This window comes from Macaca thibetana, chromosome 15 (genome assembly GCF_024542745.1).
Source record: "Macaca thibetana thibetana isolate TM-01 chromosome 15, ASM2454274v1, whole genome shotgun sequence".
NCBI lineage: Eukaryota > Metazoa > Chordata > Mammalia > Primates > Cercopithecidae > Macaca > Macaca thibetana.
This window is the reverse complement of record NC_065592.1, coordinates 104,396,369-104,414,068: the sequence shown is the minus strand read 5'-3', so window position 1 is coordinate 104,414,068 and position 17,700 is coordinate 104,396,369. Positions and strand designations below refer to the sequence as shown.

The 17,700-nt window shown below is 42.4% G+C and overlaps 2 protein-coding genes across 6 annotated transcripts in view; one reads left to right on the top strand and one right to left on the bottom strand.

Annotated features, from left to right (window-relative positions):
• Positions 1-8,464, bottom strand: part of CENPP (centromere protein P) — a 273,692-nt gene extending 265,228 nt beyond the window's left edge. Inside the window, exons 1-2 of the mRNA XM_050761561.1 lie at positions 7,820-8,464; positions 733-914 (exon numbers count right to left, since the gene is read on the bottom strand). Of these exons, the coding sequence (XP_050617518.1) occupies positions 733-914; positions 7,820-7,926 (289 nt within the window). The 5' untranslated portion in view covers positions 7,927-8,464. The remainder of the gene's footprint in view (positions 1-732; positions 915-7,819) is intronic.
• Positions 1-17,700, top strand: part of NOL8 (nucleolar protein 8) — a 45,489-nt gene that overhangs the window by 7,750 nt on the left and 20,039 nt on the right. Inside the window, exons 1-6 of one of the 5 annotated variants that reach the window (XM_050761538.1) lie at positions 8,534-8,749; positions 9,745-9,910; positions 10,436-10,498; positions 12,166-12,244; positions 14,503-14,638; positions 15,170-15,238. In XM_050761538.1, coding sequence (XP_050617495.1) covers positions 9,772-9,910; positions 10,436-10,498; positions 12,166-12,244; positions 14,503-14,638; positions 15,170-15,238 — 486 coding nt within the window. In that variant the 5' untranslated portion in view covers positions 8,534-8,749; positions 9,745-9,771. The other 4 variants (XM_050761542.1, XM_050761539.1, XM_050761540.1 and 1 more) reach the window with 4 other exon arrangements.

Below are 17,700 nucleotides of genomic sequence, written 5' to 3'. Positions count from 1 at the left end.
TGCCCACCACCACATCCGGCTAATTTTTGCATCTTTAGTAGAGACAGAGTTTCACCATGTTGGCCAGGCTGGTCTCAAACTCCTGACCTTAGGTGATCCACACGCCTCAGCCTCCCAAAAGCTGGGATTACAGGCACGGCCACGGGGCCTGGCCCAGGCAGCTTTTTGAACACCGTGATGTTCAAAAGATATGTGAGTAAACATGTTTACCACAACCATACTTTCAAATACTTACCTTGTAGAATTTTAATTCAATATTACGACAACCAAATTTTTTTTTAATTATTATACTTTAAGGTCTAGGGTACATGTGCACAATGTGCAGGTTTGTTACATATGTATACGTGTGCCATGTTGGTGTGCTGCACCCATTAACTCATCATTTACATTAGGTATATCTCCTAATACTATCCCCCACTTCTCCCACCCCATGACAAGCCCCAGTGTGTGATGTTCCCCTTCCTGTGTCCAAGTGATCTCATTGTTCAATTCCCACCTATGAGTGAGAACATGCGGTGTTTGGTTTTCTGTCCTTGCGATAGTTTGCTGAGAATGATGGTTTCCAGCTTCATCCATGTCCCTACAAAGAACATGAACTCATTCTTTTTAATGGCTGCATAGTATTCCATGGTGTATATGTGCCACATTTTCTCAATCCAGTATGACAACCAATTTCTTATGCATAATAAGGAAAGCTTCAATACTATGTCTAGATTTTTAAAAAATGCTTACTCTTTTCTGCCATCTCAGTGCTTGTTAGGTCTTCTGTCTGCCTGGAGTAATTTCTTATATTGATGCCAGTAAGCGTACTTAGAAATGAAAGTTCTGATTCTAAATGTCCAAGCTGATTCTTCAGATCTTTTGAAGACTTCCATCCTTCCGAAGTGAATTGGTGTATGGCTTGAAAAGATTTTCTAAAAGGCAAATAACAAAAACAATCACTCCAATTACTAACATGTGTTTCATCTAATACCCCCATTTTCCTCAAAGCATTCCCATTTTGTCCCTCTTACTCTCTTCCTATTAAGTCCCCTTCCCCCATTAAAAAGAAAAAAAGAAAAAAAGAATTTTCTCAAAACCAGTGTGGTTACTAACACTGCCTTTTTTTTTTTTTTTTTTAAAGAGATGGGGTCTCTCGCTGTCACCTGGGCTAGAGCGCAGGGGTGTAATCATAGTGCACTGTAGCCTTGAACTCCCAGGCTCCAAGGATCCTCCTGAGTAGCTGGGACCACAGGTGTGCCACTGTGCCTAGTTAATTTCTTTTTCCTTTTTGTAGAGACAGGGTTTTGCTTTATTACCCAGGCTGGTCTTAAACTCCTGGCTTCAAGCCTCAGCCTCCCAGCATGTTGGATTATAGGCGTGAGCCACCATGCCCGGCCCACAATCTTTAATTTCAACAAAAAACATATGTAACCAAATTATACTTCCAAATTTCCACCTATTAGAAATACTTTTAAAATAAATTATAACAGGAGTACTTTGTAAAATTACAATGTGAGTTCTGACCCATGAAATTCCAGCCTAAATTCCTACCTCTCAAATTATTTTAAAAGATGTCTTGAAATTAAAAAAATAGGCCGGGCACAGTGGCTCACACCTGTAATCCCAGCACTTTGGGAGGCCGAGGCAGGTGGATCATGAGGTCAGGAGATCGAGACCATCCTGGTTAACATGGTGAAACCCTGTCTCTACTAAAAATACAAAAAATTAGCCAGGCGTGATGGCGGGTGCCTGTAGTCCCAGCTACTCGGGAGGCTGAGGCAGGAGAACGGCATGAACCCGGGAGGCGGAGCTTGCAGTGAGCAGAGATTGCGCCACTGCACTCCAGCCTGGGTGACAGAGCGAGACACCATCTCAAAAAAAAAAAAAAAAGAAATTAAAAAATAAAATCAATTAGCTAACTTTAATTTCTAAAAGTAAACATCACAGAACATTTTATAGTAAGAAAGAGTTTTTTAGGGAAAAGAAATAGCAAATCTCTTTAAACATCACTATAGCTAGACATTCTTCATTGAGAACATACAAATATATTTTCCTTGAGAACAAGAATGAAATTTTAGGGCCGGGTGCGGTGGCTCAAGCCTGTAATCCCAGCACTTTGGGAGGCTGAGACGGGTGGATCACGAGGTCAGGAGATCGAGACCATCCTGGTGAACACAGTGAAACCCCATCTCTACTAAAACTACAAAAAACTAGCCGGGCGAGGTGGCGGGCGCCTGTAGTCCCAGCTACTCGGGAGGCTGAGGCAGGAGAATGGCGTGAACCCGGGAGGCGGAGCTTGCAGTGAGCTGAGATCAGGCCACTGCACTCCAGCCTGGGCGACACAGCGAGACTCCATCTCAAAAAAAAAAAAAAAAAAAAAAAAAAAAGAAATTTTAGTTAGCTTGGTACAGTGGCTCACGCCTGTAATCCCAGCACTTTGGGAGGCCAAGGCAGGTGGGTCACTTGAGGTCAGGAATTTGAGACCATCCTGGCCAACATGGTGAAATCTCTTGTCTACTAAAAATGCAAAAAATTAGGCCGGGCGCGGTGGCTCAAGCCTGGGAGGCCGAGACGGGCGGATCACGAGGTCAGGAGATCGAGACCATCCTGGCTAACACAGTGAAACCCCATCTCTACTAAAAATACAAAACCTTAGCCGGGCGAGGTGGCAGGCGCCTGTAGTCCCAGCTACTCGGGAGGCTGAGGCAGGAGAATGGCGTAAACCCGGGAGGCGGAGCTTGCAGTGAGCTGAGATCCGGCCACTGCACTCCACCCTGGGTGACAGAGCGAGACTCCGTCTCAAAAAAAAAAAAAAAAAAGCAAAAAATTAGCCTGGCGTGGTGGCAGGTGCCTGTAATCCCAGCTACCCAGGAGGCTGAGGCAGGAGAATTGCTTGAGTCTGGGAGGCAGAGGTTGCAGTGAGCCAAGATCACGCCACTGCACTCCAGCCTAGGCAACAGAGTAAGACTCTGTCTCCAGGGGAAAAAAAAAAAAAAAATTTTAAAAACTTTTTAAAAAGAAGAAATTTTAGCTAATAATTGTGTTAGATGGTATTTTATTTTTTGTCATCCATTATTTCCTTTAAACACTCTGCTACATTCTACACTATTGACTTTTCCTGCCAGCTTAAAACATCCCTTCCTTAGATTCTTGGGCATAATTATCCCAATTCTCATTAGATCTTGGGTCGGCTTCTTGTCTCCAACATTAGAGGAAAACCCAAACACTCTTACTTCTGCTGTTCTAAATATGTATTCTTCCATTCTGCAGGAACACTAACTGATTAGCCTTAGCTCCTCTATGCCAGTAACTCTTAAAATATACCTCTAACCATATATCTCTTCTTCCTGCAAGGTAGATCTAGCTTGATATCTCACCAAATGGTTTCTCTTGGAATCTGCTTTTCCTCTAAATTACCCTACATTTGTTAATAATAAAACCTTTCTCTTGGTATGTCAGGCTCCAGACCTTGGAAGTTATCCTTGGCTCCTTCACTTGCCTGACATCTGGACTTACTGCCATCCTTTCTGCTCCTCACATAACTATTCTTCCTTTTGTATTTCTAATTCTACTACATTAGCCAATGCTATTATGACCTTACACCATCTCTACACAGAATAATCTAATGCTATAGTCTTCACACTGAGAACCCAATCTGTAAAAATTGTTTCAAATTTTGTTTTAATGCTAATTTAAAATGTTAACGTAAGTATATCCCGTATCATGAAACTACCACAGCCTCTTTTGCATTTGCCATCGTAGACTGATGCCCCCACAAATTACATTAAATATAGAAGTCAAGGAAAAAAGAACAGAGTGGGTGCAGCGACTCACTCCTGTAATCCCAGCACTTTGGGAGGCTGAGGCAGCCCAGGAGTTCCAGACCAGTCTGGAAAACATGGCAAAACCCCATGTCTACCAAAAAATACACACACACACACACACACACACACACAACAAATTATCTGGGCGTAGTGGCAGATGCCATGCCTTCAGTCCCAACTACTTGGCTGGTAGAGGGTCACTAAGGCAGGATGGTTGCTTGAGCATGGGAGGTGGAGGTTGCAGTGAGTCATAATCATGCCGCTGCACTTCAGCCTGGGCAACAGAGTGAGACCCTGTCTCAAAAAACAAAACAAAAAAGAAAAAGAAAAAAGAACAGAGATAAATTTCCTATATAAATGATGAGCGGCTGGGCATGGTGGCTCACGCCTGTAATCCCAGAACTTTGGGATGCTGAGGTGGGCAGATCACCTGAGGTCAGGAGTTCAAGACTAGCCTGCCCAACATGGCAAAACTCTGACTCTACTAAAAATACAAAAAATTAGCTGGGCGTGGTGGTGGGTGCCTGTAATCCCAGCTACTCGGGAGGCTGAGGCAGGAGACTCGCTTGAACTTGGGAGGCGGAGGTTGCAGTGAGCTGAGATCGCACCACCACACTCCGAAATTCCGTCTCCAAAAAAAAAAAGCCATAAATATAAATGAGCTTCTGACAAGTGAACACCAAATGTCACAGCAAGCTATGAATGAAAATTTCAAGGTATTTCCAATAGAGCAAAATGGTAAGAGAACCAAGTCATCATTAAAGGCTGGATATGCAGAACTCAAAAAAGAACCTGCAGTTGTCAGAGTGGCCAGTAGGGAGTTTGTGTTTCATAGGTATGGTGTTTCAGTTTGGGGAGTTGAAAAAGTTCTGAAGATGAACAGTGGTGATGGCAGTACAACAATGTGCAAGTGTTTAATGCCATTGAGCTGAACACTTAACAATGGTTAAAACAGTAAATCTTACGTATATTTTGCCACAAAAAGAAAATCTGCATATTCTTATTCATAGCAGCTATTTAGTTTGAGCAAAATATTTGTGTATTTCAACTAACGATGTTAGTTTGAGCTATTTTGGATTTGTCTGAATTTTATTCACTTTGTGGTTTTATTATTGGTAAGTCGGTCTTCACAGCATAAAAATTTGTCAGAATTAGGAGCTTGCAAGAATTTGTTTTCCTTTAAAATGAATCTATACACAAGTTTAAAGGTCAATGGTCTACTAAGTGTTAGTTAGTATTATGAGGCAAGTACTCTTCTAAATGAACTACATATATTAACTCAATTAGTCCTCACAGCAACCCAAAAACTTGGGTATAATTTTACCACGGAGGAAACTGAAGCACAGAAAGTGGGAGCTCACTTAACCAAGATCACTCGGCCAATAGCAGAGACAGGATTTGAAAGCAGGCAATTTGGCGCCACAGTGTGGACACATGGATATAGCTGAATAATTTAGCTACAATTTTCCTACCTCCAATCCATCCAACCACTTACAATCACTTAAAAAAATAGCTTGGTACACAGGTCCCAATCCTCCTCCTCCACTATAGTGAAAAGAAACCTCACGGTTAAGTCCAAACACCCTGAACTGACATTTAATGTCTCCCACAATATGGACTCATCTGACTTTCCAATTTAACCACTGAGAAGTTCCAGATTATATAAATAATTTACTAAGAACTAAAAATAAAATCCTACCCCACCCCCACAATCACCCAAACCGACTCCCTCTTGGTCAAGGGGACCCCAAAGAAACCTTAAAAACTCAGCTCTTAACCATGACAGGACGGGAGGTCAGACACACCTCATTAAAGCCCTTCCTATTTGGGATAGACACAACTGACCAGCATTAATGTTAAAACAGAGATCGTAAGAGTTGCAGAACAGACTCTGTGGCAATAAGATACCAAATTATAAACAAGACCTAAGGCCATGCCAGGCAAGGATTAAGTCACATACCCCCTACACTTAAAAGAATGAACTATCACTTTGGGAGGCTGAGGCAGGTGGATCACCTGAGGTCGGGAGTTCAAGACCAGCCTGACCAACATGGAGAAACCCCACGTCTACTAAAAACACAAAATTAGCCGGGGTGGTGGCGCATGCCTGTAATCCCAGCTACTCGGGAGGCTGAGGCAGGAGAATCGCTTGAAACCGGGAGGCGGAGGTTGCGGTGAGCCAAGATCGCGCCATTGCACTCCAGCCTGGGCAAAAAGAGCGAAATTCTGTCTCCAAAAAAAATGAACTATGTTCTAACTGCCACAATGTTTTTTTTTTCTCTAGTGGCTAAACAAGCACTGGCCTCCAGATAAGCAATATTGAAATAATTGCAGTTCATCCACCACCAGATGCTAACTGATTCCCGTGTTCCACAGGCTTTGATAGGACAAGAGAATAATTTCAAAAATTTTTCTTTTGATAAGATCACCAACCATGGACTTGTTCTAACAGGTTTACAAAGCCTGTGTACTTAAGTACCTTTGCTTCCCTCCTTCAACTTTTGACATACAGGGCCTAATTGTAATGCATTTAAATGTTAAGTCAGTTCCCCAAAATGAACATGGAATGTATGTAATATGCATGTTTATTCAGTACACGTGAGCACATCTCCCTTTGTGAATATTCATAGCCCCTCCTATAACCTGTTGTAATGTGTATACATAGCCCACTCATCCATCATAAATCCCTGCCCCAACCCCTCCTCTTCCAAAGTGCGGGCCTTTCTGCTTTGCCTGAGACTATGCTTCCCAGCCTGTCAGGATGGCCACTTTGCAGGCTGCAACCCTTTTTAAGAAACAGTCTCTCAAAATTTGCAGATCTCATGATTTTTCAGTTGACACTACTTTACCATGTGGACTAATGAAATCTTGTGGCTAGTAAAGAAAACACTTTTCCCCAGTTTTTAAACTTCAAAGTGTGCACACACATCATCTGTCAGGGCAGGGGATCTTTTTTTAAATGCAGATTCTGATTCAGTTGGTCAGGATGTCGCTCTAACAAACCGCCAGGTGATGCTAAAGCATCCCATCTGCGGAGCACACCTCAAGTAGCAACGGTCTTTAACACAATGACTCTCACTCGAGGAGGGGCACACCTGTTTCCTCTCCCTTTTACCAGTCACAGCTTCCTCTACTTTCACGACCGCACGCAGACATTTTCTGTAGATCTCCTCCTTCCCATCTTCTACCAATTCTTCTCCAGTTAGCTCAGGAAAAATAAATAAATAAATAAATAAATAAAAAAAAATCTCATTCTCTCTGCACCTGTGTCAAATTAGTCTTGACTCAAAAATTGAAGATAGTTTGTTTTCGCGAGGCTTCCATGTTTGAGATGATGATACATAATTACGGCTGCAGAGCTTTTCTCTCCCTCTCCTTCAACAAAGCAGAAGTGCCCAGACTTTGGGGTTAAATTTTTGGGTTCCTAATCCATCTCTGACAATTCCTTTCTCTGGAACCTTGGACGAGCTACCTAACCCCTCTGAGCCTCAGTATCTTCAACTATGAAACAGGGCCAACAGTAGCACCTACCTTAGAGGAATGTCAAATTCTCCTACAGGCTATATTAACCACTCTTCTTGATATCAACTTACTTTTTTACCGAAGTTATTTTTCAAAGGAATTTTTATGTCATCGTAAACAAAAAGTCAGTATCACTTGCCATGGTTAGCTGACCCATTAAAAACAAATGCCATGAAATCAAACGGAGTTACTAAATCCCCACTAGAGATACCTCTGCTTACTGGAGGCGGAACTATCTAGCTAGGGACATAGTCAAGACTTTCTCCTTGTCAGTCATCCACACAGACGACTGCGATTAAACGAGCTAATAATCTGCAAGGCGTTTACAGCAGGGCGCCGTACGAGCTGCTCCCAACTCTAGGCCATTGTCATGAAAGGATCAACACCAGTTCATGCCCACATTTTGGGGCTGGGAGTAGGAGGCCGAGATTCACCCGCCTGGCCCGGGAACGCCGGTCAGCGGAGCCTAGGGAACTTGGGGGGTCACGTACTGGACTCTGGACTTCTCTTCCCAGGGCGCCGGTGGGTTCTCACACGCTCGCCGCACCGCCGCGATCTCAGCTTGCAAGACGCGCTCCTCTGCCAGCTCTGCGTCCATGGCGCGTTGCTCACCCGAGCCTGCCAGGCAGCGCCGCTGTCACTCGGACCTGAGCGCTTCACCGGCGCTTCAAGCCTCGCGCGCGCTCCCGGCGCGGACCATCCCGGAGCTCACGCGGAGGGGAGGCGGGAGAGCCCCGCGTGACCCCCGCGGCCCTGTCCGTCCAACTACACGCTCGCCCGAGAGCCTGGGTCCTCGACTTCCCTACACACGTTTCCCTGGCTGTCTAATCAGTGCCTATACTTTCTCGGGAGAGCGTGTTCTTTGCTACTCCAAGCCCAAGTGCTCCGCTGCTCACCCCAGCCGGCAGCCTTGGAGCCGCCCGGCCGCGTGCGTCACTGAAGAGGCAGGGCTGGGATCACGTGGAGGGGAGTGTCTCTTTATTTTTTTTCCCCCTACTTCCTCACTTAGGCCGACCTAGTCCAGGAATTGGTACACACAGCGATAGTGTTCAATAGAAACTAGGGGATTTTGGTTTGGGCTTTTTTGCGGTCGTTGAGGGGGAGGTGACGGAGGCGTCAGGGAAGGTGGGAGGACGGGAAAGGAAATTAAAAGCTCTTGGGAACTGAATTGTGGTAACGGAACCTTAGGAGGCTGGATTGGAAATCGAGTAGGAAGGAAGAGAGGATGGTCCGTTGGGACATGTGACCAGAAGTTAGGTGCTGCAGCGGCGCTGGCGTTAGGTGAACGACGTGGTGAGGAGTGGGTTTCAAGCATGAGAAGTCGCAGGGCCGTTTCCTAGCCTCTCTCTTCACTTCTCTGGGAATTCTCGGAGAAAGAAGACTGCGGTGGGTAGGCTGGGGGCGGAGACTGTCAGGAAGAGGTAGGCCGGAGCTCTGCCCAGAATATATGCCATGTGGGGACGCTGGTTGGGAGTCTCGTTTGGAAAGAGTCTCAGCTGTTGGGGAAGGGCAGGGCGAGAGCTGAGAGCCTGCCGGTTGCTAAACGAAATGAGAGATATGATGGGCCCTAGTACCTCTGGAAAAGTTTTCCTGAGTCTCCTGTGATCCAGCAACCTTCATAGTATAGTGTTAAGAATTCCAAGTTCTGAAGTTAGACCTGCATTATAATCCTGGATTCACTAATTTTCGGTATGGCATTGGGAAAGTGACTTAACTTCTTCTGTTCTTCTGAAAAGTGGGAAACGTGCAAACTACTTTGTACAATGCAGGCACGTAGCAAAAACACAAGTCTGTATTCGCTATATCACTTGATCTTTGTGACTGAACCCCACTTTGCAGCACTTTTATTGTGACATAATATTGTGCCATTTGTTTAATTCTTTTGTGACTATGAGGAGCTCCAGGAGCTCCTAGCCTCTGTATTCACTTCTTTGGGTCTTCCCGGAGAAAGAAGGCTGGAGTGAGTAGGTTGGGGGCGAAGACTATTAGGAAGAGATAGACTAGCTCTTTTTATCTTTTAGTGCATTACCTGCTACATCCTGTTTCTATCAGCCTTTGTTACAGACAGTAAATGAATGTATGAATGAATCAAGGAAAAACATCTAAAAACGTGAATACGTAACATTAAGAGGGATAGAGTAATATTATGGCCATTTGGAGGAAAAAAACCTCTGGACCTGTATCTATATGGGTATAGGGTTGCTGTTCCAAAGTACATTCATGAAAAATGTGGATGTAGGGCTTCGGCAAAACCTCCAAGACTAAAATTTGGAAGCAATACAATCGGAAGTGAAATACAGATCCAGGAGACGGATTTGATACAGACGGTTCAGAGGAAGTAGTAGTTTTGTTAGATTTTAGAAGAACTAAGGGAAAGAACTCTTCTCTGTATACAGAAAATTACTTTTCCCACTAGAACACACCAAGTATATGACCAGCCTTCATGAAAGTGAACAGAGAGACGAAGCGCCTTTATGTGGGTGGCCTTAGCCAGAACATTTCTGAGGCAGACCTACAAAATCAGTTCAGCAGATTTGGAGAAGTTTCGGATGTGGAGATCATCACACGGAAAGATGACCAAGGTAAATTTATGGTCCTTCACTGGGTAGTTATAGGCAGACATAACTCAGGTTAAGTACTAGAAAATAAAACGACCCCAAGATAAATGTTAGCTCTGAACACCAAAAGTTTTCAGTGATGTTTTGGAGATACAATGTGTGATGTGGAACTTGACCAGAATTCATTTCTGAAATAAGAAAAAATTCTAAATTCTAAACATCTGATTTCAGAAACATGTTAACTTCCAGTTTTGAGAGCTAGAATTTTCTAACATTGATTAAGTGTCCCATTAAGTAGACTATCACTAGCATACAATCAAAATGTTTCCTTAACTGACTACTGTACATTTTCTTCTTATTTTTTGGAATATTTTGATAATCATGCTTATTTTTATAGCCAATAAATAAAAAACCAGGTTTATGCTTGAAAGAATAAGTTTTCAAGAACTAATTTTTTTTTTTTTTAATTTAGAAACAACCATTTTTACATTGCTCTCTGGATAAAAATTTAAATAAATTGTGTTTTGGTTTTTGGTTTTTTTTTTTTAGGAAACCCACAGAAAGTCTTTGCATATATCAACATCAGTGTAGCAGAAGCAGACCTGAAAAAATGTAAGATCATCATAAATTTTCTATACTATTTGCCAGTTTGTATCACTCTGTAACTTGGAATACCTTTGGTTCTAAGCCTAAACCTCCACAGCCGTTTTTATGTTATCTAGAGGGACAGCAGTTGATCAAGAGAATTCCAGTATCGTTTGACTCAGCAGGTTTAGGTCCATTGCATTTGGCATCAGCGGACATGGTAGCACTTGCTAGTAAGTTTACTTAAAACTGCTATTCTCAAATATTTTGGACAAGGAATCAAACTTTCATAGAAACTGCCTGTTACATATATCCCACTGAATATCATGCCACATTCCCCTTCAGTCTGATCATTTCTTTGGGAGCTAATCCTTGTCACTAAACACTCTTAAGGAGGGAGCTTTACAATACACCCTTGTAAGACCATATCCTTGAAATTGTGAAATCTCTTGTTGATAAGTTTAGTAAAGTCAAGGGAAAACAGTGGCCTTCGATGAAGAACGGGAGATAATCCATACTGCCACTGACACAGTAGCATATTCTAGTTATTTGGAGGCCAAAAAGTGAAAAAAGACACAGAAAATAAGTAAAGGGAACATGCTAATAGAGGAAGAGGGCAATCAGTCTTTCGTAATTTCATTTGCAAAAAGAATGCTTTATTCTATTTTTCAGTGAGGAATATATGTGACAAATGTGAAGTTGTGGTTAAGAATACATAACTAGGCTTTGTGACCTGTGGCAGTTATTTAAACTTCTCAGCCCCAGTTTGCTTATGTGATGAATGACAGAAGATAGTGCTTGCCTCATAATATTTCTGTGATAATTAAATTAAATGATACATTTGCAACACTTTAGGAGGCTAAGGCAGGTGGATCACTTGAGGTCAGGAGTTTGAGACCAGCCTGGCCAACATGGTGAAACCCCATCTTTACTAAAAATACAAAAATTAGCTAAGTTTGGTGGCAGGCACCTGTAATCCCAGCTACTTGGGAGGCTGAGGCAGGACAATCACTGGGGAGGCAGAGGTTGCAGTGAGCCAAGATCGTGCCACTGCACTCCAGCCTGGGCGACAGAGGGACACTCGGTCTCAAAAATAAATGATACATTTGTATTTAGTATAGTATCTACCACCTACAAAATTCTGTTAATGGTATTATTAAGGAAGCTGATAGCAGATACTCAGAGAAATCAATTACTAGGGCATAGTAATTCAAACAGTTCAGTTACTCACAGTTAATTCATCTACAAGTTCTACAGTGATAATTAGTATGAGGTGGTAAATAAAATTAAGGTGCTGTAGGATTCCAGAGTGTCCTCTGATTCACCTGAAAAGATGATTGTTTTATAGTTATAGGAAATAACAATAAAATATACATTAAATGTCAGTTATTCAGAGGTTCCTGACATTTGTTTATAAACAAATTGCAAATGAATTTTGCTTTACTTTTTACACGTTTTGCCTCATTCCAATCTAGTAACACTGTGAGACAGGGAGTGTAAAGACTCTTGGTAAGTTGTCAACATGAGACAAGAGCCTAGGCTCCCTCTCTCCAGGTCTCATTTCTTTTCTTCCACTTCCCGTGGATCTCTGTGATAAACAAGCCTACTGTTCTTGATACTAAATAATTAGAAAAAGCACAAGCTGAAATATTTTTCATTGCCATGTACTTGAGTAATAATTCTTTACTTTATAGGTATGTCTGTTTTAAATAAAACAAAATGGAAAGGTGGAACATTACAAATTCAACTAGCAAAAGAAAGCTTTTTGCACAGGTAAGTTTTGCTTCACATGGATTTAAACCCTATTTTTTTTTAATATTGTAAGTGGTTTTATATATTATTTCAAATTATCAAGTAATATGGTATTATATTCTTAACAAATTCAAACGTTATAAGTAGAGCTGAAATCCCTTTGAACTCTGAATCCCTTCACGCCAGACACCAACAAAAAGGATAATTTCGTGCATTTACGTATGTATGTAATAAGCTATAAAAGTATATATGTACTTATTTGTTCTTTGTTAACACACCCTTTTGTAGCAATGTAGATCTTCTCCCTTTATAACAATTGTTAGTACTATTTCAGAAAATGGTTATACCACAGTGTAGTGGTCCCTTCCCACTGATGACTGTTTCTACTTTTTCATGGTTGTAGATGATCCTAGAGCACGTATCCTATGTATATGCAGGTGTTTCACTAGGTTTATATCAGAAAATGGAGTTGCAGAATCTTAGCATTGTCTGCATTTAAATTTTAGTAGACTTCTGAATTGCTTATGTTGATTTTGACTATTAACGCTGGTGTCATACAAAAATATAAAGAAAATAGGAGATCACTGTATGACAGGCATAAGAGTGATTATGCAAGTGATTTAAGAACAAGACAATGTATTATAAAAGCCGTTAGAGCTTTTAAAATCCTAAAGGTATTTTCAGGAAGAAAAGGTATTGTTAGTTGGGGAGTTTTCAAAATAGGAAACAATTTAAGAATATGCAGATAGAGGCCGGGCACAGTGGCTCACGCCTGTAATCCCAGCACTTTGGGAGGCCAAGGCAGGTGGATCACCTGAGGTCAGGAGTTCAAGACCAGCCTGGGTAATGTGGTGAAACCCCGTCTCTACTAAAAATACAAAAATTAGCCGGGTGTGGTCATGGGCACCTGTAATCCCAGCTACTTGGGAGGCTGAGGCAGGAGAATCACTTGAACCTGGGAGGCAGAGGTTGTACTGAGCCTACATTGTGCCATTGCACTCCAGCCTGGGCAACAAGAGTGAAACTCTTGTCTCCAAAAAAGAAAAAAGAAAAAGATAGAATGACCAGGAGAGTTGATAAGATTGTTCCAGACCAATGAAATGTAACAAGAACAGATATATTCTAAAACAAGTGGCAAGCAGCTACTTTGAGGCATGTTTTGGGGACTGGTCTTATGGAAAAGGTGAGAATTTGATTTTGTTCTTCAGCTGAAGCCTCAGACTGTGAACAGGGTGGTTATATACCTTTCATTCCAGCAGCAGTTGCCAGCCTACTGTGTGCAGGCACTGGGGCCCCATGCTGAGCAGGTTGAACACACAGTGCTGCTGCTTGGAGTATCTGCGTGAATATGCCTGAGAAGCATGGGTCTGATGGTTTTTCTGGGACATAAAGGAGACAGAGGCAAAGAGGCCAGTGAGGACTGCTCTGTGCAGTTGTCCAGGCTTGAAGACGGCGGCGGTGATTTGAATCAGAAGAGGTGGCATTCTCCTCATTAGGAGGATACAGATAATCAAGACCTAACAAATTGGGCTCCAAAAGATACCTTCGTCATGGGGAAGAGTGAATGGAGAGAAACAACATAAAATGTCAAACGTATAAATTGAAAGGGGGAAATTGAGAGAACTTGCGATCCATAGTCTTGGTCTTCCATAAAGGGGAACTGGGACATCCACTGGAGCAGAGCACAGGTGTGAGCATGCATGTCAGGGATTCAGGAGACTGACTGTAGAGGGTGGGCTAGGAAAAGAACTCTCGTGCTGTGGTGGGACAGCCCTGACAGCACAGCTTCTCACTGCTGTCCAACCCTGTATTGCTCAGTTGCTGGTGGTAAGGGACTGGTCAATAAACTACAGTAGATCGATGGAAAGGCATGTTGTGCAGCAATCATAGTGATGTTTTCAAAGAATGTATAAGTTGGTAAATGAAGTGTACCCAACTGTGCTTATGATATTTGGATTACATTATAAAATGTGTATATTTACATATAGAACAAAGATGAAGTTAAGTAGATAAAATATTAACAATAGGATGAGGGATACGGAATATGTTTTGTGTTCTTCACGGTTCTGTCTTCCAGCATTCTACAATAAAAACATTGTATGTTCAGATAAGTAGGTAAACTATTATGCTACTAACAAAGCATTTTTGTTTTATTTTGGTTTTTAGTACTACAAAGCTGTTTACTTTATAGTGCTCATTTAGGCTCACCTAAAGTGAAATAGCCATTTTACGTGGCTGATTGTTTTGACTCTTTTATTTGTATTTTCTTTTTGATTCAGATTGGCCCAAGAGAGAGAGGAAGCAAAAGCTAAGAAAGAAAAATCAACAACAGATAACACCAACTTGTTAGAAAAGATAGGAGGAGTGGATTTCCATATGAAAGCTGTGCCAGGGACAGAAGTGCCAGGGCATAAGGTGAGTCTCCTCTGTAGCCTGAGCCAATCACATGGTCTTGGGAACCGATGCCTGAGATCATGTGATCGTGGGTGTCATGTCTAAAACCAGTTCCTCTTTTCCCCTTTCTTGAGGCAATTAACATAGATAGGACTTTATGATTTTTCAAGGTGCATTTACAACTCTTAGTTAAGCATAGTTCTCTGTCATTTTACAGAGAAAAATCAAAACTCAAGCAGAGGTGGACTTTCAAGGGACATAGGTAGCCAAGAATACAGGCAGGTCCCAAGTTTGCCTGTTTAAATTAGCAGCCTGTGTTTTTTGTAAACCATCCTACATGGTTTACTTTGGGATTGATAGCTGCTCCAAATCTCCCTTTTTTTTTTTCCTTTCCTCTCACAATTTTTCTCTTTGGTAACTCATTGTCAGAAAAGTAAACCCAACAGTAATCATAGCCCACTGATTTTTTTGTTGTATTTACCTAATATTGTTATTAAATCTTTTCCATTTGTGTCACATATAGTAAATAAATTCTTTTTCTTTTTCTTTTAGAATTGGGTTGTGAGCAAATTTGGAAGAGTCTTACCTGTTCTTCACCTTAAAAATCAACATAAACGTAAAATATCCTTTGACCTGTCAAAGTAACTATTTACCACAGTGATGGATACTTGTAAAATACCTTTAGCATTTCACTGTCTCTATCAATGAATCTTTAGGTGTTTGTTTGCATGTTCCCAGTTTCTTGGTACTCACCTACATGTATGAAACAATTAGAGCATGAGAAAATGGATTGAGGTTTTATACAATTAAGTAATTCAAATGATGAGTGCCAAAGAGGCAGGTTGGTTTATTAATGTATTCATATTGTCATACATGGATTCAAAGCCATTGCTGAAGGAGCTAAAGAGGCGTGAGAGACCCGGAGACCATCATTAAAGAAGGCTTTAGAATTCAGGTAGGTTGTGAATTAACAGAAGTGATGGGAAGTAGTCCAGGGAGTAGGAATAGTAGATAAAAATACGTGGACAAGCAGGAGGATGGTGGGTTGAGAAATTGTTTGGAGCAGAGTGTGAGCAAATTCTAATGCCTATTCAATGAGGTCACATTGTCTAAGACCTTGAAGACCGGTATCATGGAATTCTGAGCAGTGTGTCTTGATATATTCTTTTTTTTCTCTTTTTTTCTTTTTTTTTTTTTTTTTGAGACAGAGTCTTGCTCTGTCCTCCAGGCTGGAGTGCAGTGGCATGATCTTGGCTCACTGCATCCTCTGCCTCCCAGGTTCAAGTAATTCCCCTGCCTCAGCCTCCCAAGTAGCTGGGACTACAGGTGTGTGCCACCATGCCTGGCTAATTTTTTGTATTTTTAGTAGAGATGGGGTTTCACCATGTTGGCCAGGATGGTCTTGATCTCCTGACCTCATGATCTGCCCACCTTGGCCTCCCAAAGTGCTGGGATTACAGGCGTGAGCCACCGCACCCAGCCGTCTTGATGTATTCTTTGGCTTTTAACCTTGGTGTCAGTCAGTAAGGGAAACAGTAGCAGGTGTTTCAAACAGAGGGAATATAGTATATGCAGTTAGTTAAACAAGTGCTGGAGGAGCAAAAGCCAAAGGTCAGATTGCCCACTGATTGACAACTGCAATAAACCACTACCCCCTTGGGACTAGAGAAGCAAAAACGTGTGTCCTCAGAGCTCACAGCTACTGTGCCACTGAAGCCACTACCGGAATCCAGGCCCTAGTTGCACTGGACGTAGCTATGACTTCTGCCCTCCCTACAGGTGGCTCAAAGTTAAGAAAGTACTGATTTCTTCTTTTCCACTTTCCAGCTTTCCACCAATGGCAGCTGCTGATGGCAAAGAGGAAAACATTGAAGGACAGTAGAGACAATAGACACTTTTTGCCACACCTCACATATAACTGACATGTATAAGTAGTTACTGGACAAAGGGACTTTTAAGAGTAATCGCTTAAGGTGCGGTGCAGTGGCTCCCACCTGTAATCCCAGCACTTTGGGAGGCCACTGGAGGATCACTTGAGCCCAGGTGTTGGAGACCAGTATAGGCAACATAGTGAGACTCTAACTCTACAAAAAATATTAATAAAAGAAAATTCAGGCTGGGCCCAGTGGCACATGCCTGTGGTCCCTGCTACTGGAGAGGCTGAGTTGGGAGGATCACTTGAGCCTGGAAGGTTGAAGCTGTATTGAGCCACGATCATGCCATGGCACTCCAGCCTGGGCAGCAGTGAGACCCTGTCTCAAAACAAAAAAGAGTGATAGCTTAAAGCACCTTAATACTTATCTATTCACATGCTTTAGGGAATCTGCAAATGACAGCCATCATTACAACACATCGATGTTAACTAGAATCTTTCCTGGATAATGTCAACATAGTCCTGGTAAAGATTTATTGGATTTTTTTTTAATTTTTAATTTTTATTTATTTTTATTTATTTTTTTTTTTTGAGACGGAGTCTGGCTCTGTCGCCCGGGCTGGAGTGCAGTGGCCGGATCTCAGCTCACTGCAAGCTCCGCCCCCCGGGTTTACGCCATTCTCCTGCCTCAGCCTCCCGAGTAGCTGGGACTACAGGCGCCCGCCGCCTCGCCCGGCTAGTTTTTTTGTATTTTTTAGTAGAGACGGGGTTTCACCATGTTAGCCAGGATGGTCTCGATCTCCTGACCTAGTGATCCGCCCGTCTCGGCCTCCCAAAGTGCTGGGATTACAGGCTTGAGCCACCGCGCCCGGCCTAATTTTTATTTTTAAGACGGGGTCTCACCATGTTGCCCAGGCTGGTCTCGAACTCCTGGGCTTATGTAATCTGCCCACTGCTGCCTCCCAAAGTGCTGGGATTACAGGCGTGAGCCACCGTGCCCAGCCCAGCTTTCTAATAAAGACCTAAAAATGATTGCAGAGAGTGAGTTCATGTGAAGTGGACGTTATTGTGCTAGGAGAATCAGTTAGGATGAGTAAGAACTGAGAAGACAGAAATAGCCAAAAGAGTTTGAGAGTAAAGGACACACACGGTACATATGTAACAAACCTGCATGTTATGCACATGTACCCTACAACTTAAAGTATAATAA